The 15234-nt window shown below is 44.8% G+C and overlaps 2 protein-coding genes across 3 annotated transcripts; one reads left to right on the forward strand and one right to left on the reverse strand.

The window, feature by feature from the left end:
* Nucleotides 1-224: 224 nt before the first annotated feature.
* On the reverse strand, nt 225-8506 carry thbs4a (thrombospondin 4a). The gene is made up of 23 exons (XM_080004047.1): nt 8215-8506; nt 7140-7337; nt 6765-7012; nt 6579-6681; nt 6379-6470; nt 6221-6272; nt 5929-6116; nt 5668-5805; nt 5500-5580; nt 5263-5415; nt 5054-5158; nt 4836-4943; nt 4569-4728; nt 3379-3497; nt 2712-2764; nt 2545-2629; nt 2343-2439; nt 2020-2198; nt 1853-1901; nt 1263-1459; nt 938-1110; nt 685-824; nt 225-533 (listed from the first exon to the last, which is right to left on the reverse strand). Exons 1-23 carry the CDS (start codon nt 8291-8293, stop codon nt 484-486), a joined length of 2847 nt encoding a protein of 948 aa, XP_079860173.1. The 5' UTR covers nt 8294-8506; the 3' UTR covers nt 225-483.
* An 886-nt stretch (nt 8507-9392) lies between these two features.
* mtx3 (metaxin 3) lies at nt 9393-15065 on the forward strand. Of its 2 annotated transcripts, XM_080004654.1 has the most exons (9): nt 9393-9491; nt 10490-10559; nt 10742-10818; nt 10928-11020; nt 11184-11366; nt 11542-11618; nt 12302-12459; nt 12708-12796; nt 12997-15065. In XM_080004654.1, the coding sequence occupies exons 1-9, from the start codon at nt 9411-9413 to the stop codon at nt 13090-13092; spliced, it is 924 nt and encodes a 307-aa protein (XP_079860780.1). In that variant the 5' UTR covers nt 9393-9410; the 3' UTR covers nt 13093-15065. The 2 variants fall into 2 exon arrangements, with proteins under 2 accessions (XP_079860780.1, XP_079860781.1); XM_080004655.1 differs by lacking the exon at nt 12708-12796.
* The last annotated feature ends 169 nt before the right edge of the window (nt 15066-15234 follow it).

A 15234-nucleotide genomic window follows, 5' to 3' on the forward strand; every position in this document is an offset into this window, starting at 1 on the left:
TCTCCTTCCCAATCGCCAAGTACTCTACAAGAAGCATTCCCTGCTGAACTGTATCTGTATCAACAGGCGGAAATAGAAACCCTCTTGTATCGGCAAAGTTCAGCCCTGCTGGACCTTTGTGCAGAAAGCCTGAATCCACGTCAGATCTGTAGGCTGTGACTTGTCCACCCAAAAAGCTCAATGATGTCACCTCGAAGGCAGCAAAAAAGGATCCTTCAACAATCAATTTTTCATGCATAGATTTCATTTCAGATATAATGAAGGTTTATAGAAAAACAACTATTATACAAAAACTACTGATACGTGTGCATAAAGATGTTTACGCTGTACGGTCTTGAGATATGTACGGAGTCAGAAAACATGGAGGCTTTCCTTGAACCCTGCTTTCTCCTTTTCCCGCTGCACTTGGGAGGCATATCCCACCCCATCCACCTCAACCGCTTTCCTCATGCCCCTCTGCTTGTATCGTTGTGTTTTCTGTGCCTACTGGGTGTTCTGGGCATTCACATCCTCGTAGTCAGCAGGGATGGTGTCTATGGGAGGAGGTGAAAGGACAGTTAAGGACGGTTCACTTCGTATCAACAAGCGAATAATTAACTGGAATTGTAGCTGGTTTAATGCTTTTGGACCCTCTCAAAGAAATGAGGGCTGCTTGGTTGTTTGGACCGCCAATCACAGACTCACCGTTGCAGCGGTACTTCAGGTTGGACCAGATGATGTTCTCCTGGGAGAAGCAGAACACGCCCAGTCTCCCGCCTCTCATACTGGTGTCAATCGTCACCCCCGAGTCCGCTACCAGGCTGGAGCCCTCATAAAACCGAACCCTGGTCCATGGCACAACGCAGGTGAACACGTCAGGTTTGGTGTGTGCATGTTAAGTGTCTGTGGGTTGAGTGGCCCGGTGCGCCAACGTACATGCACGCGCGCATTTCCGTACCTGATGTATCCAACCTGAGGTCTGTGCTGGAGGTACCAGCGGTAGGAGACCTTGTCCTTCCAGCCGACGTTCCTGCTGTCCTTCCACAGCAGACGAACCTGATCTGTGGTGTCTCCTGTGTGCCAGAGGGAGTTCCTGAGATACTCACCAGGACCTGTTTTTGACTTGACTGCCTGGATGAATGGAGCGCCAGGAAAAAAGAAAAGAGAAAACAATGTATGAGACCGGTGGCAATGAAGGGGTGTTGGCAGTGTTTCAGGACGGGGCCGGTCATTTTCTATACAGCACAAAAAAGGCATCCAGAAGTAACGTGCACAAACCAGACCTTGAGCTGAATTCCTGGCTCAGCAACGGCCCTAAAGGGTACAGCCTGCCAGTAAGTTTGCTCGGTCTGTTTCCACATCACCACGTAGAAGGACGAGGAGTCCTGATAGCCAAAGATGAAGCCCGCATAGTCATCGTCAGTCACCGTGTTCACATGGAATGTGCCCTCAAAGTTTACTCCGCTGAAAGCCGTGTAGCCTACAGATAGAAGAGATGCACAACAGAGGCAGTAAGTTCCACCAAGTGAATGTCGGCAGCCAGTGGCTGTGGTTTTGTAGAGCTCTGCAAATTCCCTTACCCTTACCTTCATGTCCTTTCCCTCCCACAGTCCACTCAGGATCCACAGAGACCATCACCGTGCAACACAGACCTGAAAACCCACCTTCCTCTCCCTTCTGCTATCGCACTTCTCTCACCTATCCGGCAATGTAGATGCCACTTTCCTCTGCTGTCGGGACCCTACCCACTCAAGCCCGTCAACATGCACCATGGCCGTCTCAATCTCTGCCATCATTGTCCCCAGCCCGCCCACCCTCCCTTCCCCTTCCCTGTCTTAGTGTATTGTGTAAAAAAGGTTTGATGTATTCTTACCCACAGCAAGGCCAGGGTCAGAGTTCATTGTCTGAACTATCTCCATGCCCTGAGAGAAGAGGCATTTCACATTATTATTAGAGACTCTTAAAGTAATCAAAGGGATTGCTTATATCTTCATATTATTCCCTGGAAGCTAAAACATGGATGAGCCAAGATCCCATCACCTGGTTGAGGACCACCCAGTTTGGGTCTATCTGGGCGTCGCCTTCTGGATCGAGAACCACGGTCTGATAGGCTCTGAAGTCAGTCAGTGTGACCTCAGCGTTCTCTGGGCAGTTGTCTATTGTGTCAATGACTCTGTCATCGTCAAAGTCATTGGAACATACATCTCCAATTTCATCAGCTGAAACACAAACATATACAAATTATACATATTGAATACACACACACACACATGTATGTGACAAATAATCTCTTGAACTTGAACTTGAACTTGAACTTGAACACACACACACACACACACCCCCACGGGGGAAATGATACAAACCATTTTCATCCTTCTGGTCTGGGTTAAACACTAGTCTGCAATTGTCCACCTCATCCAGAATGCCATCATTGTCATCATCTCCATCACATTCATCTCCCTTCAAAGAGAAAGATTTAAATGAATTTCAGCCCAAAGCCATTCAAATTTACAGAACAGGCTACAAACAAAAATGAAGGCATAAAGAAAAAAAAGACTTGAGAACCTTCCCGTCCTTGTCAGTGTCCAACTGAGAGGAGTTGATGACTGTAGGACAATTGTCCTTTGTGTTTTGGTGACCGTCACCGTCACTGATAATGAGGAGGAAGGACTTGTCAACACAATATGCCGATCCGTATCTGCATAGAGAAGGTCTTTAGAGGGGTTCTCTACCTGTCTATGTTGTCATCGCATGTATCTCCCACGAGGTCATCATCAGAATCCACCTGAGCAGGGGAGAACAGATTAAAGTTAAGACTCATTTCAGTGTGGGAGGGAGGCTTGGTTCCTTTTGTTCACGTTACTAACCAGGTCGCAAACCAACATTGGCCTAATCTTGGTATTTTGCCTATGCATACCCTAAAGAAAACACTTTGAACATTAAACCTAGACACGTTTTGCTCGTGCAAACAATTTAAGCATTGGCCTCAAAATAATGCTGAAATAATGAATGATTTAGCCATTTAATTGCTAAAGCAATAACATTTTAATAAAAAAATAGATAGCACTTTGCTGTTATGTTGGCCAATGTTGCCGACGTGTGCCAATGTATAAACAGTCTACATAGGAAAATTGCTAAATTGGTCCAAAAATGAGCCAATGTATACATGATCAGGCTTAATATTGAGGCCCAACATTTGGAAAACCTGTTCAGCCAAAATTGGCCAACATTGACTAGGTTGTCTAAAACATTTCACCATTGCCAACATTATTCCGGTACCGGCCCAACATTGGCAAATTCCCATAAAATGTGGCACCTTTGCCATCGTTTCTTTTTATTTTCTTTTTTTTTTTTAGATTGGCAACCAAACTATGTTGGCTCACTATTGGTTTGCGTTACCTGGTTGGGGTTGATCACGTCGGGGCAGCTGTCGCAGACATCTCCCACCCCGTCGTTGTCTCGGTCTTTCTGGTCTGGGTTTTGGACAAGCTGGCAATTGTCAAGTATATTCTTCAACCCTACGGAGGGCAACATTTCACATCCATTTTTGTACCATCTGCAAAGAGCTTGACAGTACAACTAACAAGCAAAACAGACCCCAGCCTCCTTGTGTCAGCTGTGTTTGCTTAAGGCAGGGTGAAATAGTTTCCAGTGGACTTCAACACCTGGCAGAGGCCAGCCATGGAAAAATGCTCTTAGCCTGGAGACAGACGTGAGTAAGTACGAAGTGACCCGGGTTAAAGACATAACGGAATGATGCAAAGGTTAGAGTCCGGATCATTACGAGGGAACGGTCATCAAACACCACGAATATGCCCTGGCAGAAACAGACCGACATGTCTGGCACCTAAGAGCACGCAGCAGCTCAAGTGAATGCGTGCAAAACAAAATCACACCTGCACACAAGCATATACAAGATATGCACATGGTTTTTCCAGCGAAATTAATCATGGCGCTCTAAAAGGACGATCGTGAGACAGGTATGTGAAATAACAGATAATGGTTTCAAGGCGCTTGGAAATATCTTAACATTTAGCGCTTGTTTTCTTCTGGGGCCGTAATGGGCTTTTACGAGTCCTCAGTTGCACAACTCCACTATTTTTGTTTCTTAATTGTAGAACACGTGAAATGGAAACAGACAATCACACTATAATGTTTTAAACAGACAAAGTGCTCTGGCTCCAACAACCTGTGAAATCAATGAAAACTTCCTCATTTTCCATCATTGGAAAAAAAAAGAAAAAAAAAGAAAGGGAGCCATAAGGAATGAATAGTTGTCTAGCCAGATGGGTCTAGACAGTTTGTGGCTTGGATAACCCCCATAGCCATTTAACACCATGACAGGATATTTGGTTTCAAGTTTTGTCTTCCAAAATATATGATCTCAAATTAATCCAATTAAAGAGTGAATAGTCCGGTTGTGCTATGCCCACATAGCCAATACAGTATATTAGATGCATGTTTAAATGATGCAGATTTAAATTTATCCAAGCGGATAAAATAATATTATTGGAATTCAGAAAATATACTGTATTGTTACCACCGGATATGCCATTTTTAATCTGTGGTTATCAGACCAAGGCTGTTACCATCTCCGTCCATGTCATCATCACATTCATCGCCCAGCCCGTCCTCGTCCGTATCTCTCTGTGTTGGGTTGTCTGTTGTTTTACAGTTGTCACAGGCATCGCCGTGGAGGTCCTTATCGCTGTTCCTCTGGTCCACATTTGGAACTAACCAACAGTTATCCTGGGAGAAACAGAACAATTAGAATGGGCTCAGCAAGCGATAATATAAATAAATCCATGTTGAGCATGTGGCTCGAGTCTAGACACAAATACAAGTATTTTACACACCTCCACATTAATTATTCCATCACTGTCTGCATCATCGTCACAGGCATTGCCCACTCCATCCCTGTCTGCATCCTCTTGACCAGAGTTCGGCACAAACACACAGTTGTCCTGCATACGACACGAAATGTCTTACGGAGCCTTCAACAACAACATGCATTCGTGTACATATCGTACAATGTATTGAGTGAGACAGAATTCACACATCAAGAGAATAATACCTTCTTGCAGTTGTTCTCTTTGCACTTGAGGGCGATATCAGGATATGCATCGATATCTGTGTCTTTTCCGCACACGTAGCCATTACCCGCCCAGCCAACCCCACACTGCACACAGGAAGGAGGGAAGAAAGTCACCGGATTTCTACCGTAGTGTACAATTGGATCCTGAATATTGCGCACGCTTAAGATTTGCCACAGTAGGTTCTGACCGTGCAGCTGATGCTGCCGTCTCTCTCCACCACGCAGTCTGCGTTGGGGTCGCAGGGGCTGGGTTGGCCGTTGGGGCACAGCCTTTGGCCTTGACATCCCCCAACCTGGTCCCCGGTTAGGCCACTTCCGCACTCGCCGCAGCTGAAGGAGCCCTGGTGAGGACAACGCACTCTTTAGCCTACAGGTCAGACGGCTTCCGTAAAGGGCCGCTCGTGGAAGCCATGTGGCATTCTCACCACAGTGTTGTGGCAGAGAGTGTTCTCAGGGCAGCCTCCGTTGTCGGGCGGTCCTTGGCACTCATCTACATCATCGCACATCTGGGGAATAGAGATAGAGACAGATGACGGCCAGATAAACAAGACGTTAAAACTATGAATGTTTTATCATTTTAAAATATGTTTTACCTGTTTGTGCGACTTAGCGTAGGATACTCCAACTCCAGTCAACTGGGGTCCGGTGTATCCCAGGGGGCACCTCTCACAGACGAAACCGGGAGCAGTGTTGACGCATCGCACGGCAGGAAAGCACGGTTGAAACTGGCACTAGAGCGTGCCAATGAGCAGAGAAAACACACACCTCAACTCTAGCCCGGAACTCTGCCGCGAAGGGCCGTGCAATATTATCGCCCAATGAGGACAACAGTGAATGGATGTATCTAAACCTACCTCATCGATATCATCACAGTTTACCCCGTCCCCCGTAAATCCATCGGGGCAGGGAGCACATTTGAACTGCCCCGTCTCTGAAGCGATGCACATGTCCTGCCTGAAACAGGTGCCAGGGCTGCACTGAGGTGGGAGCCCCCCAATGCCAGTCGCCGTGGTGTTTGGCCTGTCCCTCAGTCCCTGAGGCTCTGCGCACCAACACAGATATCAACGATTCAAAGACACAACGGAGAATGTTCCTTGTAAGTGATTTCTAAAATAAATGCAAAGGGGACGCAAAAGAGTTGCTCACCACAGGGTAGGCATTCCGAGATGGTGTTCCTCAGAAAGGTGGTCTCCTTCATCTACAATATTTGGGGTACGCAGGTTTAAAATTGTGCTCATTTCTTTCTTTTTTTTTACCAGGAGATGAGTGTGTGATGCGTGGAGAGAGGGAGAGAGGAACGATACCTGCTGGTTCAGAATCTCCTTCATCTCAGAGAGGATTGCTTTCAACTCCAGTAGGGAAGTCTGGTCCCGTGCTTCCATGCTTCCCTCGATCGCTAGCGGAAGTATTTCAAAAGAAACCGCACCATCAAAACCATAAGCTACTCTCCATCGGTCCGTTTTAGGATGTCAAAAGTCTCAGTTGGGCAGGGTCGTTGCCTCACCCAGGAGCTGTGGAGCATGTTGCTGCTGAGCGCCGCAGTTCTGCAGAGTAGCTACGTTGTCTATGGTGTCCTCTATCACCAGCTTCAGGTCTGTCAGTTCATCCTGAGTGTGGAAAAAAGACATGTGGTCGATAATAAAGACGATGTGTTTCTCGCAAAATCTCAAATCTCAAAGGTCTTTATCACCTGTCCAGTCGGGTGCAATGTTTGAAGTGCCACGCTGTTGGGGCTACGTGGCAACAACCCAAACGCAGCGGGCAAATCATCCATGTTATGTTGCAGCGTGCAGTCCACGTAGACGTCCAGGCGAGGCGGCCCGCGCTGGAGGCCGCTGGCGTGCAGCATCACGTGGTGCTCTAGGCCGTCGGCCAGGGCCACGGGGCTGAAACTGCTAGTGGCAGACCGGCCGTCAGTCCTTTGGTAACGCAGACTGACTGAGGAGCAGGAGATGCAGTGAGGAGGAGAATCAGTGAGAGAGACGAGAAAACACAAGGATTTATGCTGCTCTGAGAGACGGCATCATGGTTTAGTGACGCGTAGCGTCTGAAGTATATGCATCACCTTTGTTGAGGCGAGCCTGCACGCTGAAATCCAAGTACTTGGTGTTATCGTTGGGGTTGACGAAGCTGAACAGCGACGTGGGGGCCTTTTTATTGAGCCGGAAAGAGGCCAGGAGGAAAGCTTCATTTCGCCCGTTGTTCTTCAAGCTTCCCTGGAGGAGGTCCGGCAAGCAGTCGGGAGACACCAGCAGGTCATAGACTAACACGAGGAGGAGACCATTCAAATCGATCAATCAAATATTTTCTCTTAAAGTGACTCACACCGAATGCCATAACTGAAATGTATGCTTCCACAGATAACACGGAGGGAACACACCAATACTATGCATTGGATGCTTACATAGAGAAGTGTACAATTTGACCTGTAAACTAACCATATTGTCTCGATTATTAATCCCAAGTGGTGTTGGGGGAGGTTTGGGACTGTGTTTTTATGCCTGTAGCTTCTGACTGACTTATTATGTCTGAGCCAGTGTGTGTGAGAGTACTGTACAAGGTTGTGTGATAGAGAAAAAAAAGTTTTGGTTTGAGCTTGCACTGTGTGTGTGTGTGTGTGTGTGTGTGTGTGTGTGTGTGTGTGTGTGTGTGTGTGTGTGTGTGTGTGTGTGCGTGCGTGCGTGTGTGCGTGCGTGCGTGTGTGGGTGGGTGTGTGTCCTACTATTTTATAGAGTGTCACACAGTAAAGTCTTTCCATTGGAACAAGCTCGCTGCCTCCCTGCAGCTATTACAAACACAGGCACACATATACACAGAACCAGAAAAAAAAATACAACTGTATAGAATGAACTTGCCAGGCAAAAAAAACGCCAAAACAGCCATATCCAAATTCAGAATGAACACAAAGCCAGATTTGTGTGAGAGGAAACACTGAGAGACTTGGATAACTGCAGTTCTTCACAATGCAATCAGTGTCATTTTACATTCAGTCTTGTTTGGGCTAGCCCATTATTTGATCATGTCAAACAGAGTGTAGTAGAATGGTATGACCCAATGACAAAATAGTATTAAATGGGCAAAAACCAAGACGGTGTGTTAGTAGTTATTAGAAACAGACAAATGGCTGAAGGAAAACTCACCTATACCCTGTGCCAGGACAGTCAGAGCCAGATGCTGCAGCAGCAGAGAGAGAGCTGCTGCTCGGCCGCACAGACCCATCCTCAGAAACTCAGGAGATCAGAAGATGCCCTGGTCCTACACTACTTCCTTGGCAGAATCTTCACTGGTCCTGGCGATGGCACCAAATTCCCAGTTCAAAAGCAAATCACTGTCTCCTAAAATAACCGTGGATCTAAATGTGATCCTTGGGAAGCATGGACAGACCCAACATTCAGATGTCCAGACGATTAATGCCGATTTGAGATGTTCTGTGGCCACAGGCAGTAGGGTTTCTGAAGCTGAGGGGAGTGTCCTGGTGACATAATACACCCATACTACACTAAAGTGGGTAAGGGGAGTATTATTCTTCTTTGACTACACACATTGGTATGGCTGTGATACAGTTGTGTCAAAATTTTTGATCAGGACGGCTATAAGATAACCCAGCAACACAAGGGTATTTTTATTTTATTTACATATATACTATTTGTTAAAGATTATAATGATGATCATGAGTACATTTTATTATTACTGATCCTAACCAAATCAGATCTGAGATTTGAAAAAAACCCAGTCCAAACTATAGTATAAGATGAGGATCATGAGCGTGATATATATAATGCACTAAAGGTTTAATTACACATCTCATGTAGAGTAATTTTGAAATGAAATGCAATATACATACACTCAGCATCTGATGTTAAATCCATTGTGCTGATCATTATGGGGCCACGCAAAGAAGCCCAGTCGAGCAGATTCTTCAAGAAATAATGTTTTTTACTCGGAATTTACTAAGAACTGGCAAATAGAAAAAAATGGTTACGTACACTACAATATTATAGGTTTAGTTAGTAAGTTATTTGACTGACAGAATAAAGGCATATTTCAAGATGTTTTGCACATACAAAATTGCACATGTGAAATGATTATTATTATTATTATTATAATTATTGTGATAATTATTGTGATTATTATTGTGATTATTATTGTGATTATTATTATTATTATGATTATGATTATGATTATGATTATTATTATTATTATTATGAGTATGATGATGATGATGATTATTATTATTATTATTATTATTATTATTATTATATCTTGAACGTGCGTCCAAACCATCTGCCTCTGACTTCCTGCTTGTGTGTGACGTCCCACCTCCACGCACCTAAACATGGCGGCTCCCATGGAAGTGAGGTGCTGGGGAGGTGACTGGGGTTTGCCGTCGGTCCACTCCGAGTCCCTCATCGTTTTGGTAACTATGTTGATGGTTGGGGAAAAAAAAAAAAAACCCAAAAGTGTATGCGACCACATTTTATTCTCCGCGTGCCTCCAGGTCGTGTTTTAAACCGGCTGCTTGCGCGTTTCGCACGGCTTCCCCGAGTTGAGCGCGCATTAGCCGCTGTGCGCCCTGTTCACTCTTTCTAAGTCCGTAAATAAAATGGCTTTGACGTGCTTGTCCGAGGGGTCAACACTGTGCCGGAAACACGCTCCGCTATTCGCATGTGAAGTCATGTGTCAAGGTCAACTATGCGCCAGTCGTCTTTCATTTGATAGCCGTTCGAGTTTTCCTGACGAGCGTTGAATGATAATTCCGTTACACCTGACGCCTGTTTGTGTTTTATTCGAACTGCGAGGTCGCTTTGCTCTCGTGATGTTTCAGGGGCCATGTTGCTGCAGTCGTTGCTGCCGACGTCTACAAAAAACACCGTATTTTTGACCAGTTACCTGAACATTTGAGAAAACAGTCATTAGTCAAGTGGATATTATGACCGAGCAGCATCGATTTGAACAGCTAGAACCGTCTACGGAGTTCAGAAAGCGGCATGACCGGACTGTAATGCAGCCTTAAAGACAACATTAAACTATGTCATGATGGCATATCGTGTCACTGTAGTTGCATAAGATTTCTCGTCTCGCCATTGTTTCTATACATCCCCCAGGCGGCAGCTCTTCTATCACCGCTGGTAGTCCTTCCTCTGAAATGTTTCCTCGCTTTGCAGCATTGACTCTGCTTTATTCCCGTGAGCGCAATTGCTGTTTTTACTCTGCTGACCTAACGCGACGGAGTAAAACCTCATAGCTGTTGTCGTCGACTGCAGTGAACGTTATCATGGTGTTTAACATGAATTGTTGTGAACGTGCTCATTTTGGTCTCGACCAAGTGTTTGCTCAGAGCAAACCGTAGCCATCTTACGTCACCAAAAAATATTATTAATTAGATCTCTGAATTTACCCCCTCCCCCCCCCCAGGCGTACGCCAAGTTTTCGGGAGCGAAGGTGACAGTTAGTCCTATCGATTGGACATGGAGAACTTTAACAGGTAGGTGCTCCCGAACTGCCTGTGGCAAAAATCCAGAGCGTCTGTGAAAAGGGACAATTTGAGATCAGTGATTCTAAATTGTGATATGGTATAATTAATAGATACAATTCCCACCTAAAATCAAAACAACGCCTCCCTTTTCCCGAGTAATGTCTAGAAACCTCTCCACCTGTTCTCCGCAGTGGATGCTCCGGAGCTGGTGTGTGGGGACTCCACGGTAACGGAGCCGATTCACATCCTCAACTTTCTGAGGAAACAGGCGAGTCTCGGACGTGCCGTGTCCGTCCATTTCCCTGGGCCGGCTCACCGCGGCTAAGTCACCGGAGCAGAGAGCAGAACATTTACGGTTCCACTTGTTTTTTGAATAGAGGTTCAATGCAGACTATGAGCTGACAGCCAGGCAAGGAGCCGACACCATGGCGTACATCGCTCTGCTTGAGGAGAAACTACGGCTAGCTCTCGTAAGAATACGACCTTCTTTAGTGTGTGTGTGTGTGTGTGTGTGTGTGTGTGTGTGTGTGTGTGTGTGTGTGTGTGTGTGTGTGTGTGTGTGTGTGTGTGTGTGTGTGTGTGCGCGCGTGTGTGTCACGCCAGAAGTAAGCGTGTGCGTCCTGTGCCTGACAGCTGCACACATTCTGGGTGGACGCAGAGAATTACGCCAACGTGACGCGTCCCTGGTACGCTTCCCGCTCGCCGTTCCCCTTGAACTTCCTGGTGCCCGGTCTCCACGCCAACAAAGCCCTCTCCCGAATCTTGCTGACCAAGGGCGAGTCGCCGCTGCACACCATCACCGAGGTGGAGGGAAAGGTAATCACTTGGTTTTCTGTGTGTGTGTGTGTGTGTGTGTGTGTGTGTGTGTGTGTGTGTGTGTGTGTGTGTGTGTGTGTGTGTGTGTGTGTGTGTGTGTGTGTGTGTGTGTGTGTGTGTGTGTGGTGCGCTGTTTTCATCGCTCAGTTCTCATTGCTTCCTGTGTGGGCCTCAGATCTACAGCGACGCCAAGGAGTGCCTGAACCTGCTCTCCGACAGGCTGGGCTCGGCCAACTACTTCTTTGGGAACTCGTAAGTTGTTTGCATCTCCATTAAGATTTACCTTGTTTTTGTTGAGCTAACTGCTCCAAATCTCTATTCTATGACTGCGTATTAAGGCCACTATAACTGTTTTTTTCATGGCGGGGAGGCGGGTTCCGATTTAGATTATTCTAAGTTTACGAGGAAAAGAACATTACCATTAATGCATATAATATCGGAATTTACGGTACGATTGAATATTTCCTCTGAATATTATCTCTGAATATTACCCCTCTCACTGTGAGGGGGGGGGGGGTGGAAAAAAAAAAAAAGTTCAAGATTCAAGAGGTTTATTTGTCACATACATATAAAAACATTCATACATATATGCAGTGAAATGTCTTTGCAACGCACCCGGAGATTATGCACAAAAGTTACTAAACCGAACATAATAGCTAACCTAATTTCTACCTAGCTAACTAACTGAAACAAACCGATTCCTAAAACGTTATGCAATTAGCGAATAGAATAATATAAAATAAAATAGACTCAAAAAGATAATACAGAGTGCAAAATAGAAGGGGATAGAGTTATGTATATGGTTAGGCTGTTTGTGTGCAGTAAAGTGCATGTGAATAAAGTGAGTATGGAGATAATGTGGCCCTAATATACCGTCGTACTCTTTGTGTGGATGGCTATGTGTTAATGTATTGGGCGCTCTTGGTCTCCTCCAGGCCAGCCAGCCTGGATGCCTTTGTGTTTGGTTTTGTGGCTCCGCTCCACAAGGCCAGCCTTCCCAGCAGCCCCCTGCAGAGCCACCTCAGGCAGCTGCAGAACCTCACCAGCTTCTGCGACAACATCCTGGCCGTGCACTTCAGCTCCGGCCATCCTGGTACGGCTCTCAGACGCATGTCCCCTGGGAAGCTTCACATGGGCTGATTCAGATGAACCGCGGACTAACATTTTCTGTAATTGTATTTACCGGTTGACCTCACAGCCTATTCGTTTAACATCAGGTATCAAATGGCCTTTTCTTTTCCTTCTTCTCCGCCCAAGGGGGATAACTGGGTTTCCCACCCAACTCACCGCTCTTTTTATTCTCTTTACTTTTCCTTTCCATGGCTGTGCTTCTCCCTCCAGGTTCTCCTCCGCTCGTTCAGGAAACCGTGGACGCCAACCTTCAAAAACTAACTCAGCTTGTAAACAAGGAGTCCAACTTGATAGAGAAGGTCATTCTGCTTTACCTTTTATGTCTTTGCATGAGTTTTGGGTTTGGCTTTTGATGGCGTATGGTGCATGCTGCAGAAGTACAAGCTTCCACCTCTAAATGGTACCGACGTGGCCTGTCCCTGACGGTTTTGTGAAGCTTATTGTTTACACCATGTGACCCCTGTTGTGAACCCCACCCTGTGAACGCATTGTGCCGCAGATGGACGACAACCTTCGCAGCAGCCCTCAGCACAAACCACGCAGACCAGAGCCCAAGCCGAGTCTGGCCAGTGACAGGGGTTCCACTCCCGCCTAACCTTTGACCGCGTGATCCTCAAATCCAAACCAACGTCAAAACCAATTCCCTGCAGACGAAAAGATGCCGTGCTGCTTGGAATTCAACACAGAAGCGTCCGAAGACGCTCGTATCCCAGATTCAAATGAATGAATTTCCAATTCATTCACATTATAGCTACCACATACTATATAAAAAGGGTTGGATTTCAAGTTGTATCAATTAAAGATAATGACGATGGATTTCAAAGATATTGAACGCAGAGGAGAAGTACATGTGGCAGCTTTGGACTAGACTAAGAATGTATACTGTACATGGTTAAGGAAGGAATGTTCCGATGGAAAGCCACAGAAAATGAAAAGTCCCATGTGTAGACATTGGAGGGGGCCAGTTGTTCTCATTTCCTTTTGAACCCCTTACTGTATTTTTTTTTTTCTCCTTAAGATTTAAAGTATATTTAATTCAAGTAGTAGTAGACATTGCACTGCAGTTCTTGCATCACAGAAGAATATAAAATAGATAACGTATTAAGGCAATACCTTCACCTCTGCAGTGAGAATTATATTAAAATGTATTGGTTCAGGACAGTGGGTCTAGAATGCTCATGTCAAACTGAATACATTTAAATATGTACCGCACAAATACATTATGGCTAGATGTATTACTGTAATTCACAATCAAGTCTATGTAGTTCTCCATAGTTTAATTTGTTAAATTATGTTCATTTTGCTATTTTCTAACCGCTTATCCACCTTTATGTTCATTAACCACATTGTCTGTATATACATTTAAGTTGCTCTTTGACAAGCATTATGGCAGCATGACATCACTGAATTGCCTGTATTACCTTTTTTTTTTTTTTGGTTGTTTGTCCCCAAGATTTGGTGCAATTGTGTATATACTTTAAGTATATGGGTAAGTTATTCAGTGCTTCTCTACTCACTGTTTCCCCAAACAGAGCTGACCACTTTGGATCAGTGTTAAATTTCTGGTTATTCACAATCTTTACCTTGTTATATGCACTGTGCTAAGTCAATGGCCTTACAAGTATATTTAGGTTTATGTATATTTCATTCAAGTACAATGTCTGGTGTACTTGAAAGGGGCTATAATATGCACCAGGACTTTAATAGAAACAATTAAGTGCTTCATTGGGGATAAACCGCTCCTTTTCTTTTTTTTGTCAAAATTGTTTTTGGGTTTTTTTCACATTGTGAAATGTTTTTGTGTTTTATAAAACATGTATTTTGTCTTGATCTGTTATTATTTGCTGTGCTTGTTTGTTGTATGAAATGAACAGTCTGTTAGCAATGTCTCCTGAGCTGCCTTGCTGCAATCAAAATTAGAATGTTGGATTATAATTTTTAATATATCTTTATAAAATACTGTTAAATCAACCACTACAATATTCTTCTGTTTGCCAAATCCTACAGATCACCGATGAGACTGTGCAACCTCTGTGATGTTGTCAATGTTGTTTTTTGTTTTTGTTTTTTGTACTTTATGTTGTCCCTGTTGCTTTTGCCCTCCGTTTGACACAATTCATCATAATGTGATAATCATAAAAGCATTAATAGAAAATCTTTCTCTCAAATTGGCAGATTGAATACAAATAAATGTCCGTTTTGCTTGCTTTGCGATTTGGCGTTTAGGTGTGACGTTCATGGGTAAATTCCGTCAGCAGCTTTGCGTGAACCAGCGCTGTTTGGAAGGCCAGAGTGCTTGCGCAGGCTCATTATGCAGCAGTTTATGAAACATAAGACCGTCTTTTATAACACAACTTCTTTTCCACTCGCTGTTGGTGTTGCTAAAAATGACCTCAAGTGGAAACTTTTAACGCGCAAATTACCTTTGCTGGCACATTCCTGTTGAAAGCGCTGAATGGAATAGTTTATTGTGCTGAGAACACCCATGTCAGGGTGTGTGTTTGAATGTGCCTTCAGGGCTGCCATGTTGTCAATGTCATAAAATGTATCATATCATTGCTGTGCAAATATAAGGATCAAACCAAGACCAGTGTCATTCTGGTTGTGTGTTACACTGTTTAGATAAAAGAATGCGTGGATCTAGCATTTGACATGGAAAAGTAAAGGAAGTGGGGGGAAAGTGGGGGGATGCTAGAGGTGATCCAAAAATCTATAGTGGAATCTATGTTGGCAGGGA

The sequence above is a fragment of the Zeus faber genome (assembly GCF_960531495.2).
Source record: "Zeus faber genome assembly, chromosome: 7".
Taxonomy (NCBI): Eukaryota; Metazoa; Chordata; class Actinopteri; order Zeiformes; family Zeidae; genus Zeus; species Zeus faber.

What these genes read in the sequence shown, in the direction of transcription:
- mtx3 (XM_080004654.1), top strand. Translation starts at nt 9,411, where the DNA reads ATGGCGGCTCCCATGGAAGTGAGGTGCTGGGGAGGTGACTGGGGTTTG. An exon ending in AGAAACTACGGCTAGCTCTC is followed by an intron (nt 11,021 to 11,183) that starts GTAAGAATACGA and finishes TGTGCCTGACAG; the next exon opens with CTGCACACATTCTGGGTGGA. An exon ending in AGTCCAACTTGATAGAGAAG is followed by an intron (nt 12,797 to 12,996) that starts GTCATTCTGCTT and finishes ATTGTGCCGCAG; the next exon opens with ATGGACGACAACCTTCGCAG.
- thbs4a (XM_080004047.1), bottom strand. Translation starts at nt 8,293, where the DNA reads ATGGGTCTGTGCGGCCGAGCAGCAGCTCTCTCTCTGCTGCTGCAGCAT. An exon ending in ACTGTGATGATATCGATGAG is followed by an intron (nt 5,806 to 5,928) that starts GTAGGTTTAGAT and finishes GGCACGCTCTAG; the next exon opens with TGCCAGTTTCAACCGTGCTT. An exon ending in AAGAGAACAACTGCAAGAAG is followed by an intron (nt 4,944 to 5,053) that starts GTATTATTCTCT and finishes TGTCGTATGCAG; the next exon opens with GACAACTGTGTGTTTGTGCC.